The sequence below is a fragment of the Larus michahellis genome, chromosome 11 (assembly GCF_964199755.1).
Source record: "Larus michahellis chromosome 11, bLarMic1.1, whole genome shotgun sequence".
Taxonomy (NCBI): domain Eukaryota; kingdom Metazoa; phylum Chordata; class Aves; order Charadriiformes; family Laridae; genus Larus; species Larus michahellis.
The window spans coordinates 973,255-988,292 of NC_133906.1; the positions used below are offsets into that span (position 1 = coordinate 973,255).

The window sequence follows — 15,038 nt, forward strand, 5'->3', positions numbered from 1 at the left end:
CCATCGTCTCGGCTGAGTTTCCTGCCCCTGCTGGGAACTGTGGACATGAACCTGTGGGGACGCCAGGGAGAGAAGGAGGATGAGAGAGAGGGCTGGTGGAGAAAAGAGCAACCTGGCCCTTGGAGAACCAGCGTATCCCTTTGCTGTGCAGGCTGTGGTAGGAGGGAAAGAAAAGCCACTGGTGCTGTTGGGGATGGAGATGGCATGTCTATGATGCTGAAATGCCAGAGCGTTGCCAGAGAGTGTCAACTAAAGCTTCTTTGATTTCTTCCACTAGAGCAAACACCGTGTGATACATGTCTACGGTTTTGCTTCTGTAATTTCCTAGGTAAAATTGTGCTCATCAATCTAGTCCAGGAGCGCAAAGCATCGCCGGTTCATCCCCCCTGTGCATGCATTCCTTGTTAAGTGTTCTGCTCTAAAATGTCCTTTTCTGCCTTACAGCTGATGGACATGTGCCCCTGGCTCAAGGATGGGCTTGAATGCGTCTTCCGCAAAGCGATGTCGTCAGCTTCCACCTTGAAGAAACTGGTTTCAATTCTCTCCAGGTCATCTGTCCCAGCTTTTATCTTCATGCACAGCAGGTTGATATATGTCTCATAGCGGCTCTTCTGCAGGGAAAGAGGGAACAGAGAGCCTGGAGAATGAACAGGAGCCTGAACAGAGAACAGGAATGGGCCGGGCATGCATGGAAAGCAGAGGCAATGCCATCTGCTACTGCAGGAAAACCGAACCTATATAGTCAGGATCCCACTCATCATACCCAACAAGTACTGTTTAACCACAGCACAATGCCTGGTCTATGCAAAGCCTGCAAAGAGGGATCAACCTATTGCGGAAAGGGTTGAGGGGAAAGGGGAGGGTTGTGCAAGACTCTCCAGTTGCTCTTACGGGTCTTGACTGCCACTCTGATGGTATAAGGTGGATCAAAACCGGACCGAGAGATCTGCTCGGGAGAGTCAGGCCGAGCGTCACACAAAAGGCTGGTGCAGCCCCGGTATGTGGGAGGCAGGACATTTCCACCCTTGGAGATTTCTGAGACTCGGCCACAAAATGACAGGCTCAGCCTGGGACAATACTGGGAATAACCCAAACTCCTGCTGGGAGCAGGACTAGAGGCCTCCAGTGGTCCCGTCCCACTGACACCTATGTGGCAGGAATCACACCTGCTCAGCTCCCACTGGAACAAAATATCCCATTTCTCCCACAATTAAATGCTTCTTAGACTTTGCAGAGAGTTTAAACTTAGCTGCATGCATCCTCCAAGAGTCCGTAACCAGCTGTAACGCTGGCTTCGGCTTTCTTTACAGAAACAGTTGCAGCAAACCAAGATTAATTCTCCCCTCAGCTTTTTATTAATGTTGCTGAAACAGACTGGTGCACACCAAGAACTGAACCACTTTCTTACTTGGGACCTGAGGAAATGTCAATTTTCAGCACAGTAAAGGAAGATTTTATTTCTCTCATCAGTTTTTCCCTCCTCTAGTTAGAAATTGCAGAGGGGAGGAAATGCCTGTTATTTCTTTTTTTAGCATCAGTGCAAAACAGCCAGGCTTGCTGCTGCCCCGAGACACCCATCCAGCTTGTGAACCCTCGTCCTTCTCTCTCCTTTCACGCTCTCCCAGGCTCACAGCATCCACTCCGGAGTTCTTAGTTCTCCTCAATCAGCCACGGTATCATTTATCACGGAAAAGATGAAAGTTCCTTTACCTCAAATATTAGGTAATGTTCTTTGAGTCTGTATTCCTCAGCCTCTTTTGACTTGAGGCTCTTCTCCACAGGATGTAATTTATGCTCTGCTAATTCGTCTGCAATCTGCTTCATTTTATTTTCATGAGACCTCAGCTGTTCCTCCTGCCGAGAGAAGCATGTCAGATATTAAAACGTAGGAGTGCAACACCCAGGTGCACCGCCTGCTTGTTAATGTGGGATCTGTCTCTGCAAGGACGTAAGCTTAGCGCCGGTGCTGGAGCCAAAGGTGTGCGGTGCCTTTGCAAATTCATCTGATAAGGAGCAGCTGAAACACAGGTATTTGAGTAAGATCAAAACTCACGTATTGCAAGTGCCAAGAGTGGATTTCTTTGGCACCTGGACTTCTTTAGCATCATAAACGTGAAATGCTCTGCATCCTTTAACAGCTGGGCAGAACCAGCCGTGTCCCAAGAGTGGCCCGTCCTGCTCTTTGTTGAGATAAAAGTACCCTCCCCATCTGGCCCCTGAGAAAGGTGACACCTGGCCACAGCTGGTTCAGCAGATAGGAGCTGTATCTCCACCCTGACATTTCAGGCTGTCCTCCCCTTTGCTGGGTGCCAGTGGCAGCTTATCCCTACTTTTTGGAGGTCCTAAGGCATGTTGGGCTTTCCCCGGACAGAGCAAACAAAAGCTGCTCTGTGGATGGCAGCCGCCTATTGCTCTTGGTTAATTGAGCCTTAGGTAGCCGTGGTCTGGTGCCTCCTTGCTTCCAGAAAACCTTCCCCGCAGAGTGAGCTCAGGCTCCCCCTTTGCCTGTGGTTTTTCGGCTTGAGAAACAACAGGATGCCACCTCTGAGTGCCCTGTTATAAAATCAAGCAGGGCTGATGCCAGCTGTTGTGCTCAGTAGCACCAGCTGTTTCAACTCCAGCAACCGAAAGGTGCTGGGACGTGATGGGCAGAGAGCAATAGACAAGCCAGAATCCACAGCCGTACAGGCAGGAGCGTGTGCATAGGGTTGTTTTATAGCCATTGCAAAAGAAGCGTTGGCCAGACACCAGGATTTGCCATAGCCTGTCCAAGTCGCCCACCCCACTGCCCTGAACGTGTCTATCGGGCAGAAGCCAAGGAAGCTGCAGGTGGGCTCAGGCTGAGCTGTGTGCTGAAGGGCTGGCTGAGTGCTGGGCACCCACCCATTGCTCCTTCTCTCGCATGTTACCTGGCACAGCTTGGTCATGGACGAAGGCAGGAGAGGGCGGCAGAACTTCTTCATGGAGCAGATTGCAGCTGGGAAGGCTGGGGCGGAGAAAATGGCAGCAACAAGGTTGATTCGCAGGATCCAGGAGAGCATTTCTTCCTTACTTCTGTTAAGGAGGAGGGAAGAAGAGAGAGGGGTGTCTATAAATGCTCCCGACCCAGGACTAGCCAGCTCAGAACAGCCCTGGGGCCAGCCGGTCTCAGGAGGGCCATCAGTGGCCTTGCTTTGAAAGCATTTCTGTGCCACCCTGGGTTGTGAACAGAGGAAAACACCGGCTAATTGGCTCCTCTACAGCGCCCTAATGATTTCTGGGCTGTTTTCTGCCTCTTGAAACCCTGGAAGTCCTGCCTTCCTCATCAGCTCTGATTGCATTCCCTGAGGAGCTGGGGAGAGGTAGCATGGTGGCAAGGTCTAGGGATATCCTGCCCTTTGGAGAGCGGGAGCCACAAAACAGAGGTCCCATGGAAGAGGTGGGATTCATGTCATTCGTGGGACACTGCCCAGGGTCCATCATCAGATCTGTTCAGGCACTGCTCCCCTCAGCCTTTAAACGCCAGCCCCTGGGTTTTCAAGGCACAAATTCAGATGTCAAACTTTAGCTTGACATTAGTACCCCAGCCCAATTTACAATGTCACCTATCTCAGCAGGAGACAAGAAAAACATCAGACAGAAGATGACTCAATCACGCTTGACACTCATTAGCAGAGCAACTTTCCTCTGCAATAGACTAAGAGAGAAAGAAGATAAGACTGCCTGGGGAGATTTCTTTGATGACCTTTAGAAAGTTTCCCCACCAAAAGCTGGTGAGGGGAACCATCAGCTCCTGATTTCAATGCACCACGGAGAATTTCTCCCTTCCACAGACTGACAATAGAAGTTAGTAAAGGGAGACCTTTACTCAGCCCTTTACATCCCAGCCCATCCTGCTCAGCTCACCTTGGTGACAGGTGAGAAAGGACCTCCAGGACTGACACACCAAGAGTGAACAGGTAGAAACGGTCACCCTCATGACCAAGTCCTTTGCACAGCCTGACAGACCTCGCCTCAGCTCTCCTGCTCAGCACCTTCCTTCCCCCAGCGCCTGTCCCCTAATGTGCATGTTGATCTGGCCAGGTTGGAGGGAGTCTGGCGGTGGCTGGCGGTCAGGCTGCCCGTCCAGGCTCTGCAGGAAGAGCCGGTACTTACGGGGCCTGGAAGAGGAAGACTCTCCAGTCAGCTGTCTTCAGCTTGAGCACATTGGACTTCTTGCTGTAGTCAGAGGCTTTTGTGGCTAAGGCGTGGTGCACACGGATGGCGTTTTTCAAATCCACTTCAGAGAGGTCTTTGTCAGGTTTATATTCATCCTGTGAAGAGGAACGTTAATTGGATAATGACAACACTAACATTTGCGGGCTACTTTAATGAACCTGCCTTTCTCTCTGTGCTATAATCACAGAGTGCCAAGACCAGGAAAAGCACTGCTTTGTACAATAAATGCTAGGAGCTGATAATGATAATAATTAACATCTGGCAACTTCTTCCATCATTAAGTTCACTGGGAAGATGTGAAGAAGGAGATGAAAGTTTTAAACGTAATTATCAATAGTTATCTCCAACACGGCACATGCCTGAGGCTTTGGGGGAAGGCACAAGACAGGGCCAGGTTCCTGCAGAGCTTCACCCATAGTGCAAAGCTCAAGCCAGGATGCAGCTCCCGGTTGTCGGCAGGTATCAGCGAGCGCCTGCCCTGGTGCTGCAGCTTTGCGTGGCGGAGATTCTGGGCTCAGGTTTTGCACCATCTCGGGCAGCCCTGGAGCAGCAGCATCGCTGCAGTCAGTGCACCTCCGGGCAGGTGTGGGGCTCGCTGGGCAGTTGCCAGAACTGACCACAGCTCACTTGAACCGTGCTCGGTCTCTCTTTAGGGTGTGTGCCCCTTTGGCACGGTCTCTCGTGTAATTCATCAGACTGGCACTTGCAAATCGCAACAGCGTTCCCTGTATTCCTGCTTTCCTCGCTCCGCTGAAGGACAATTTCGCAGGGGAAATTGGGGGAATGTAGCAACAACTATGTATGTATATATCTTATAAACGGATAGAAAATACTGAACATGGGATTCTGAAAGGATGATCTTGGCACAGCACTCTTTTTAGGAAATAAAGGGGTTCGGTCAGTCCTGTGTTTACCCTTTGCTTTCCCAGTGACTGAGCTCCCCGACACTTAAAGCGATACCTTCTCTCCCGCTCTGTGCCCTTGCCAGCTCAACCGCTGCTCCAGCCGGGTGTGGTGGGACGGAAGGGTGGACAGGTGGGTGCATGCATGCATGCATGGATAAGACGCGTGTAAGAAAAGCAGGCTCTGGCTAAAACAAAGCACCGCCCCACCACCCCTGACCACGTTAGAGGCCATGTCAGGTTAACCCTGGAAGGGCCTGCCTTGCCCTGCTTATTTCAGTGCCTCCTTAGGTTTTAAGCTAGAGCTTGGTCTGTTCTGCAGATTTGCAAAAAGACATTTTTGGTTTTTTTTCCTGTGATACAAATCCAGCCATTCAGGGAAAAGCCATGCTACAGTCTCCTGGTTGATAACCCTGGCCAGAAAGGCTGGTCTCTGGTGTAGGGTCAGAAAGGTCTCCCCTGTGTTGCTCTTCAGAACACTAGGGACCACACTCCCCATCCCATACATGTGGCTCACCCAGTCCCTTGCTCCTGATGGGAAATAAGCTTCTGAAACCTTTCCTTCCCTCCTTTTTAGAAGCAAATCATCCCATCCAGGGGAGTGTTCACAAGCACGTGACACTTGGCCTTGTGCAAAGAGATGCCCAGAACTCAGAAATGTCTAGCAGGGGCTCCTGGCTCAAGCAACGGCCTTTTTAAGGGTGAACCCCAAAGACAAGCCCTGGCTTTCCAGCAGAGGAAGGGGTGGGTGCTGCAGGCACCCTGCGTTCAGGGTGACATTCAGATGGGCTGCGCCATGGGGCAGTATAGATGACCTTTCCACAGTGGGGATTTTGGCAGCCAGAGGAATGGGCCATTAGCCTTCTAACGAGGAAAAACATATGCTTTGCCTTACGAGGACCTATTACGTTACCCCACTTGGAAAGAAATATTTGCTTGAGGAAGACATTGCTGCTCAGGCCTCATATATCGTAGACAGACTTTCAGTTCTGGATGTTTTTCCAAGGTGAAGCTCTTTGGATCTGAATAAATCTGAGTGTGATGCCCGTGATCTCCTATTTCAAGATAAGCTTTCTGAAAACACAGTGCGATTAGCTAGGCTTAGCGGCATATGACAAGAAGAAACTGAAGTGCCTGAGAACCGGTTTGACTAATGTAGATCTTCAGCCTCAAATGGTATCATCATGTATTGCCTCTACTGATTTCAGGCTCACAGGCATCAATGTAGGTGTAAGGAAAAGCCAAACCTTCTTTTTCTAACACCGGGCCCAGTAAATCAGCATAACGTTGAATCAAGCAGGTTCTCTCTACCTTCTGCCTCCCTGCCGGTGGAAACAGGCTGGAGTTTGCAGGAGTGCGTGGTGCTGGAGGTTCACTTCTGCATGGGCCGGCTCTGCCAGGAGGCTCATCTCATCATGCAGTAGTCATGATGATATATATGTACGGCTGCTGATGCTGTCCATCACAGTGCCCAACACTTACCCCGTAGTGTAGGACACACCACGTAGCCTTCCCCTGCAGAGTAATCCCATTGCCCTTCAGCAGAGCATGTCAGCCCTGCTCCAAGGCTTCCAGCAGTTTCTCTGCATTTTGCCTCACTCCCTTTCTGAGCTTTGATGTACGTTTAAGTGTGTGCATAAACTGCTGCTGAGGAAGAGTCGTGTCCAAAAACATAAGAGTAACACAGATTCTTTCAGTGAAGGGATTCTGGTTTAAACCTCAAAGAAACTGATTTATACCCAAACATAAGCGGTATCATATTTGGAGCAACTGCAGGCAATGTTCTGTCCACGCTATAGTACCGCTAACCTTACTCTCTCCTTTTTCATGGTGTTATCCTGCCATACATTCCCTGGCAAAGGGGTTTATTTGGTATCACTGGGCTGTTGAATTTTTGTCTTATGCGTCCTGCACTGTTCACACAGGCACTTGTTGCTGGGAAATGGGCAAGGCATGCAGTGCCACACCACCCCAGTAACCCTTCGCCCCCAGCCCTTGAATGGTGCCGTGTTTATTTTTCGCTCGCTCCTCCAGGTGTAGGATGGTGCGGGTCAGCAGTTTTCAGGGTCTGTTTTGGGGATGTCTTCGGCAGGAATTAAGCCCAGGTATGGACGCTTTGTTTCAGAATCCCTCTAAACTAATTTCGCTCACTTTCAGCTTTTAACGTTGGTGATGTAGACAGACAGGTGCCTCTCCTGCCTGCACAAAGGCTCTGCTTAAACATGTACGACCACCCCCTTGCCTGGGCTTAGTTTCTGCCATGGCAGTGCTGCATGGTGGTTTTGTTTCACTCTTCTGATGCCAGCTCTCCCCTGCTTCCCTGCCCTGCGAGCAGGTGGTGGGAGATCCGCGATATGACCTCCCCAGCTCAAAGCTTGTTTTGTCAAGAAAAGGCATGTATCTCTTGTTCCTGCCTTTCTAGGGCACCTGGATGGGGTGAGAGACCCCAGTGTATTGGTCCTGCTGCCCTCAGCTCTGGGCTCAGCACCAGCCCTAAGCAGTGATGTGAATACAGACACGGAGCTACAGAGATTTCTCATGCTCTGGCTTGTGAGTGGGTTTTCCTCTTTTTCCTTTTCTTCAGCTCACATCTACCAGCCTCGACAAATCATTGAATGAGGAAAACTAACCACCGCGCCCTTTGCAGTCTGGTCCTGAACTTGTTGCTCCAAGTAGCACTACCATGGCAAGGTCCTGCCTGCATGGGACGGCATCCGTGGCTCGGGGCTGCGCTGGGAACTCCTCCATGGTTGGGGGCTTAACACTGGCAAGTCAATGACATGTGACATCTCTACATCAGCAGGTTTATGGCTGCTGCCTGAATTTCTTCTAACCGACTTCTACCTGTCCACCCACCCACTCTTCTGCCTATCTTCACCTCTCTCTGTATCTGGCCATTCCTCCTTTCTATACATCTGTCTCCCCCAGCTCTCCTCCCTCACCTCCTTCCCTCTCTCTCTCACCCTTCTTCCTACTCAACTTGCTTCCCAAAACCACATAGATTAGTTTCCTACTAAAGCCTAAATCCGCTGTTTGGTCTGAATGAAAAACTGGAACAGGCTGAACCTATGCTCCATGGCGTCAGGTGGGTCTGGAAGCAGGTACTTTCTCCTCTTCACATCAGAAAATCATTTCCCAGAGATTTGTGCTCAAGCCAGGTTCTACCTTATGTTTATCTGCAGGCATCTTCCATTGAGAACCCAGGAGGCTGGCACGTCGTCGTTTCCTTCCTGGATTGTGCAACTCTCTTGTTCTGCAAACCACCCCATTGGCAACAAATTGCACTAAGAACTAACAGGGCAGGTGGATGTTTATCCACTCTCTGTTGTGGTGCTGGTAACGTTTGGAAGTGGCAGGGCAAGGGCTTTGTCTTCGTGGTCTCATCCCTCAGTCCTGCCTCTGCAAGCCTGATAGACACTGTCTACAGCCAAGCCCAGCCCAAGGAATTCTCTGAAGAGTACCACATACAGTCTGGCAGCAGACTGTATATGGTGTATATATATATATGTACATATAAACCCCCTCTTTGCCCAAATCCTTTGCCCAAACTTTCCTCAGGTTAATTTCTGTTATTGCAAATGCCAATTCCTTGGGGCACCCTTGGCAATTCCGGTCCCTCCTGCTAATTACCTATCAGTCATGGTTGTTATTTATCAGACACTTTCATAACATAGCCAAATCTTAGGCGCTTTGCTTTTTCAGTCCTTGTCCATAAAGAAAGCCCTCAGTCTCTTAACTATTTGCTCCTGAGGATCCTCTAGATAAGAACATTGGTCTTCTAATTCCCACATCAGTCTCATCCTCACCCTCTTTTTAGGTTCTAAATGCCTAGTACTAACGTAACGAACTATGTTAATATAACAGTCTGGGTGGTAACTGCTGCTAGCCTTGTACAGCAAAGAAAACTCGACCCCTCTGCCCCATCAGGGGCAATGACACCCAGTGTTGGCTTCATGGCTCCTAGTGCTGTCCAAGCGTCAAGAAAATCTTCAGTATTCATGATTTTGGTCCAGCATGGGAACAAAATTCTGTCCTGAAAGCGTATTTCATTCCAAACATATACCCCCTCAACAGACTCTTCCCAAGAGACATGGCCTAGAAGTCCTTGGTGAAAAATTCATTTAGATCCAAATGGTTCCTGTGATTTTGATGAAATTGCATTATTATTTTTTTTTCTGCATAGAAAAACTGTCATAAAATTAAACGGTGGTGGTAGCTCTGTACGAGTTAAAACCTCATGCATCACCCATGGTCAGCATGAGGACCTCTTCTGTGGACTCCCTGTGGAGACTTGTAACGAGACAAGAGACTGGGAGGTAAAAAGAGCGCCACTGACTTGAAGAACGCCAGACTTAGAGGGCTGGAGAAGATCCGGGCTCTCCTGTATGCTGCAGCTTCCCTCAGCTGCAGGAGAGACTGGCAAGGCTATAAAAACACTACTTGCCTCAGAGCAACCCATACTGTAAATTAGGATCGGCTGCTGCCAGATTTCTGTTGGCTTTGTGACATGTGCCATAGGATCTGGGAAAACACGAAAATCACTGGGGTGTGCTAAGAGCTCTGAGTCATAATTCCGTGCTGCCCTGAGGATCTTTCTGCCTTTCTTATATAATCCAATGTTTGTTTACTCTCATTGCTGTGGAGATGATACTGCAATACATAGGAACATCTACCTACAGGGAGTGCTGTTCCAGCAAGTGAGTTCAATGGGTTACTGCACGGCGTGTGCTACTGAGGTAGTTCAGACCTAGTTCAGTGGGTTACGCTGTTGCATGATGAACAGACATCTGGCATCCCTGGCTGGCTCACACTCCTATTCAAGTGAACCCCTATCCAGAATCCTTGAATTTTCACACGGAAAAGACTATCCATGGAAATCCTCCCAGCATCCAAGTGTCTTGAAAGGCAGAGACCTGAATCCTATAGCAGGCAGGGAAGCTCTTCCATGGTGACTTTGCCTCCCATGAGGACCTGGGTTGACTAGAGGTGGCTACAGAACAGAGATGAAGAGGAAGCGTCACTTGGCAACCCATGGAAGGACCCAGCTCAGCAAGGTCCTGAAGGAGAAGAGAAACTTTAAGCATGGTCCATACCAGACTGAGTGAAGCTGCTCATAATCAGGTCTATGCCAGCAAATAAAACAATAGGCAGGTTAATATTGGTCTGATGCTAAGCCTTTTCAGGATCCTATTGCATGTCTCACTAACATCCTGTTTCACCTATTCCATATCATCTGTTCATTCATCCTCCCCAACAGCTCCTACTTGCTGGGACACTTCTGCAGAAATCTTGCCTCAATGTTCCCTCTTTCATCCTGCTGCCCGTATGGCCTTCTTCTGAGGCTGTGGATAGTCCCTTAGCTTGAACACCACAACCAAAGATGGCGGCATCCTCCAGTTCTGTATACTGGTGTCTGGAGGAGCTATGTAGGTGTCCATCAGGACACGGATTCACCTCTACTTGCATTTGTGGGCCTCCTGCATAAGACAGCATGACTGCTTTGGAGACAGCATGAAAGAGAAAATGGGATAGTCCACCGTGATTACCTTTTGTAAATAAAGGACGGTCCCTTTAAGAACAGCATAAAATTTCTTCCAACCTCTTCTTCCTCTGGGAGCTAAAAAAGGAAGAACATTTAATTATACATGTCTGCTTCTGCCAGTGCTGCTTGACTTTCACATTGCTGGTGAAACCAACCCTTCTCCTGACCCACCACAGGCATGCACTGATGCCAAGACCTCATACAACTCCATGCTATTGCTTATGAGTGGCTTGTCTGCAGGGACACGTGTTTGAGAGACATGGGTTGGGAGATGCAGCCTCCCAGCAGGAACACAAGCAGGTCAAAACCAGAGATGAGCTGGTACAGGTGTACCAGTGGACATGTGCAGGAAGTCTCTGCTCCTCCAAACCCAGGTTCATGTTACTTAGACTAAATTCTTGAGGAGCAGACATTCCCTGAGCTCTTCTGCTTCAGATGAGTTAGGCAGACATGCCCTGGATAAGGCAGCTTCTGTTCCACTGAGGAGGGAGCATTACCACCAGCCGTCTTGATGGACTTGGGGACAGAGAGCTTGCTGGAGAGGGGCGGGAGGTGAGGGGAGACTTCTCCTTCACCACAAGACTGCTGATCCTGCAGGCATGGGCTATTATGAAAGTGCTGGAAGCAAGGGAGACCTTTGGTGGTAACATCTACTCAAGATTTTTAATTGGCTGCAGTGGCTGGGACAGTCATGTCAATTAGCAAAAGGGGTTATCCAAGGTTTCATTAATCTCTGCTCATTAACAGTTCCCAAATATATTTTCCTGTACCTTTCATATGCTGACAGCAGAGCTATGAGGCATCCTGCTGCCCAGCCATCATATAGCAACTGGACAGCACGTGGACAGGAACAAAGCTTCGAAGACCAGACTGTCCCCAGGGTCAGGGCTGGGATGGACAACTGCTGTGGAACCAGCCTCACCCCATTGCTCAGTGTGTGGGATTCAGGATTATGCCCATGAACAGGATGGAAGACCAGGTCCATCTGTGTGGGACAGGCACTGCTATGTTCCTTGGCAGTGAGAAGGGAAGACTGAGGCCTCCTGAAAACATTCATGTCTACAAATGTCTCAAAACACATTCCTTTCCCTGTGCCCTGGCATTCATGGATTTGGGGATCTCTCTTGTATTCCCTGAGGTGTGGTGAGGAAATGCCTTCAGCAGGAAAGCAAGGGAGAATGCTAGGGCAAGGCTCTGGTACTGCCTGGGTAACATCTCCTCCTGTCCCGTTAACACGTACTTCTCTTCCCATCCATGTCTGCATGGGTTTTACGTGTGAGGACACCATGCTTGTAGGTTACTGCGTTCAGCGCCTGGGGGATGTCCAGGAAGGGGTTGCTGCTGTCAACAATCCTTGTCACTTTCTTCGCACTGGCTCCAAATTTGTCATCTACCAGCTCCGAGAGTGATTTCCTCAACTCGTCCTCATCGCTTGGAAACAAAGTCAGAGAAGAGATTGAGTGGAGGACACGTGGGCTGGGTCACAGTGTACCCTATCTGCTTTGGTTTCAAAGAGAGTTACTTATTACAAGACTAATCAATGAAAGAAAATGAAAGGGGATGCGGGGACTGTAACACGCAGAGTGTGCCAATGGTGGTGATCTGGACATATCTGGAAGGAGCACGGGTGGTAAGTAACTGTCCCAGTGATCCCACTGTCAGGTTACTCAAAACAGGTAAGGGAATGGGTGCTTGTCTGAACACCAGGAAACTGCAGACACACCATTGCTGAGGGCATTTCACAGGGAGAGTCTCCAATTCTGTGCCCTAAAACCAGATCTTAAGGAGGTCTTTTGCTGAAGACCAGGTATCACTGGGGTTTCTCAGCCTCTGAGAGGCAGCCCCTGGGGCCTCCTAGATACTGAAGGAGCTTGAGGAATGTCCTTTGCATCTCTGAGGAACAAAAGCTCTGCAGACATCGGGGAGATGGGCCACTTGATCAAAAAACAACAAACCCTGAAATAGGTTATACATCAGCTCCCCATTTGTGTCCTCAGGGTGGGCCAGCAGAGTGCAAGAAATGCTAGTCATTGCCATAAAAACTGTGTCTCCTCACAGATCTCCTGGTCCTGGACCCTGGACAGCAAGGGCTGAGCAGCTTAGGGAAGCATTCACTGACTCCACCAAGCCTGCCTCTTCCTGTTTGGAGTAAAACCTACTCTGTCACATAGAAATCAGAACTTGTATGGGACGTGGTATTTCCCAGTGTCCCTGGGACATTAAGGAGGGAGAGCAAACAGGGAATTTCTGCCCAGTGTGATACATGTCAAAGCCCAAATGGTAAGAGTGGTCACCTTAGGTTGCAGATTAGATTGGGACCAAACCTCAACTCAGGAATGACACAGGGCTGAATCCATTAGGTGGGATGTGAGCAGTAAAATGCCACACTTCCCCACCTGCAGCAAGTAGATGGCCAAAGCATCAGGCACCTCTTGGAAGAGAAGGATAAATTCTCAGTCCTCAGCAGCCATAGGAGTCCTGGGGCTGTAGCAGAGCCCAGACACTATGCCTGGGTGAGGAGTTAGTGAGGCTCAGTTCTCTGAGCTGCCCCAGAGGGACCTTTCTGAGCTCCTGCTTGCTGCTGGGATGATGGTTGTACCGGCCTGTCTGGTTGGGCTTTGTGAGCAAGGGCATTTCATTCCCTGGGACGGATGACAGAAAGCAGAGGCAAGCAGGGAGAGGAGGGTCTTGCTGTGCAAGGTTATGACTCAGTACCATGTCTCTGAAACAAAATCAGGTACCCCACGTCAGGGAGCATCTGTCCCGCGGCGGAGGAGCTGAGAGGTCTGTCGTGTTGCAGCCTGTCCATCTGCAATCAAGCAGGAGACGCTGCAGCAAGGCAGGTCCCAGGACAGCGTGGGGAGAATGAGGGGGTGCAAGGATACAAGCAGGGTGGGTGGTTGAGGGCAGGAGGGTGGCTAGCTGCTGCTGACTAGAACTGCATCGCTGCAGTGGGATCCCCGGGTCTGACATCCCTCGGATGTGCCTGAGCCAGGGAGCGTGTGCTGGCAGGCGTTGTGTAACCGCTGCCCGCATCCAGCCAGCAGATAGATGCACTTCTGATGAACTCCCCTTACATAAACGGTCCCACCGGCACCTTCTGAGGAGCTACAGAGCTCCCTCTCGTGACTACGTTCACCGGCGACTGGGTCTCTGCTGCAGAGCTGGCATCGCTGCCTTCCTCTCACACAGATGCCATGCAAGATTATTTTTAAAGTGAAATCGATGCTACATGACCCACTAAGAAACCACTGCCCTTCCAGGGCCACTGGCTGGCTGTGGAGACACTGTCCCACAGCAAGCACCGCTGTCATCAGAGCACGGCTGGCAATGGAGGCTTCCACTCTGCAAAGCTTGAGCCAGGTAGCTGGGGAGGGAGCTAGGATGAAGTGGTCTCCAGACACTTTTCTGGCCAGGACAATATGAGGAGAAGAGCAGGTGATGGAGCTAATGGCCCAGGTGGTCCCACCTAGTCCCACAACCCTCTGGAGACAAGAGAGGTCTGAGGTTAAAGAGGGGAAGGGAAGGGAAATATCCACTGTGTCAGCTTAAGGCTCCAGGTCTCTCATGGGCCTCCCCATGGCAGTGGTGGGGAGGTGTTGGGTCTGGGGAGCACAGCACATCCCTCACTGAGGGTCCTGACCTGTGTTCTGGGCAAGGGGTGGGTAGCAGAGCAGGGGACGAAGGACTGAGTGAACCTGTAATGGAGGCCACCATGCTAGCTGTTCCCAGACTTGTTTCAGGGTAAAAAATGATGATCTGGAGGAGGAGATAGACTGCATCTCATCAAGTTTGCGGATGACACAGAAATGAGAGGCCATCACTCAAGATAGGAGCCTCACTAAATGCAGCACCCAAGTATTGCACTGGCGTGGAGTGATCCTGCAGAAGGGTCATTTGGGGCTGACCGGCTGGGGAGCAGCTCTGCAGAAAAGGCCCTGGGGCTTCTGGTGAACAGCAAGATGAACAGGAGCCAGCCACTGTGTCCTGGCAGAAACAGAGGCTGAGAGCATTCTGGGCTGCGTAACAGCGGCACAGTGAGGAGGCTAAGAGAAATGATCATCCTCCTCTACTCTGCACTCTTTACAACATATCTTGGTGCAGCAAAGAGTATTGGGCCCCCAGTACAGGAAAGGGCATCAACAAGGTGGAGAGAGCTCAGCAGAGGTCACCAAGATGCCTGGGGGCTGGAGCAATTGTAATGTAAGAAGTGACTAAGGGAACTGGACTAGCTCAGTCTAGAGAAGAGATGGCCTTGGGGCACCTTATGGCAACCTTCCAATACATGTGAGGAGGTTATCAAGGGGACAAAGCCAGGCTCTTCACTATGGTGCATGGCAGGAGGAAAAGAGTCAGTAGGCATAAATCAAAACAACAGCGGTTTCAAATGGATAAGA

The 15,038-nt window shown here is 50.2% G+C and overlaps 1 protein-coding gene across 4 annotated transcripts in view; it reads right to left on the minus strand.

Annotated features, from left to right (window-relative positions):
* Positions 1 to 265: 265 nt before the first annotated feature.
* Positions 266 to 15,038, minus strand: part of PSD2 (pleckstrin and Sec7 domain containing 2) — a 67,443-nt gene continuing 52,670 nt past the window's right edge. For 3 of the 4 annotated variants that reach the window (XM_074604117.1, XM_074604116.1, XM_074604115.1), the window contains 6 exons: positions 11,882 to 12,072; positions 10,646 to 10,716; positions 4,135 to 4,292; positions 2,910 to 3,054; positions 1,711 to 1,854; positions 266 to 611 (listed from right to left, as the gene is read on the minus strand). In XM_074604117.1, coding sequence (XP_074460218.1) covers positions 405 to 611; positions 1,711 to 1,854; positions 2,910 to 3,054; positions 4,135 to 4,292; positions 10,646 to 10,716; positions 11,882 to 12,072 — 916 coding nt within the window. In that variant the 3' untranslated portion in view covers positions 266 to 404. The remainder of the gene's footprint in view (positions 612 to 1,710; positions 1,855 to 2,909; positions 3,055 to 4,134; positions 4,293 to 10,645; positions 10,717 to 11,881; positions 12,073 to 15,038) is intronic. The other variant, XR_012589489.1, reaches the window with a different exon arrangement.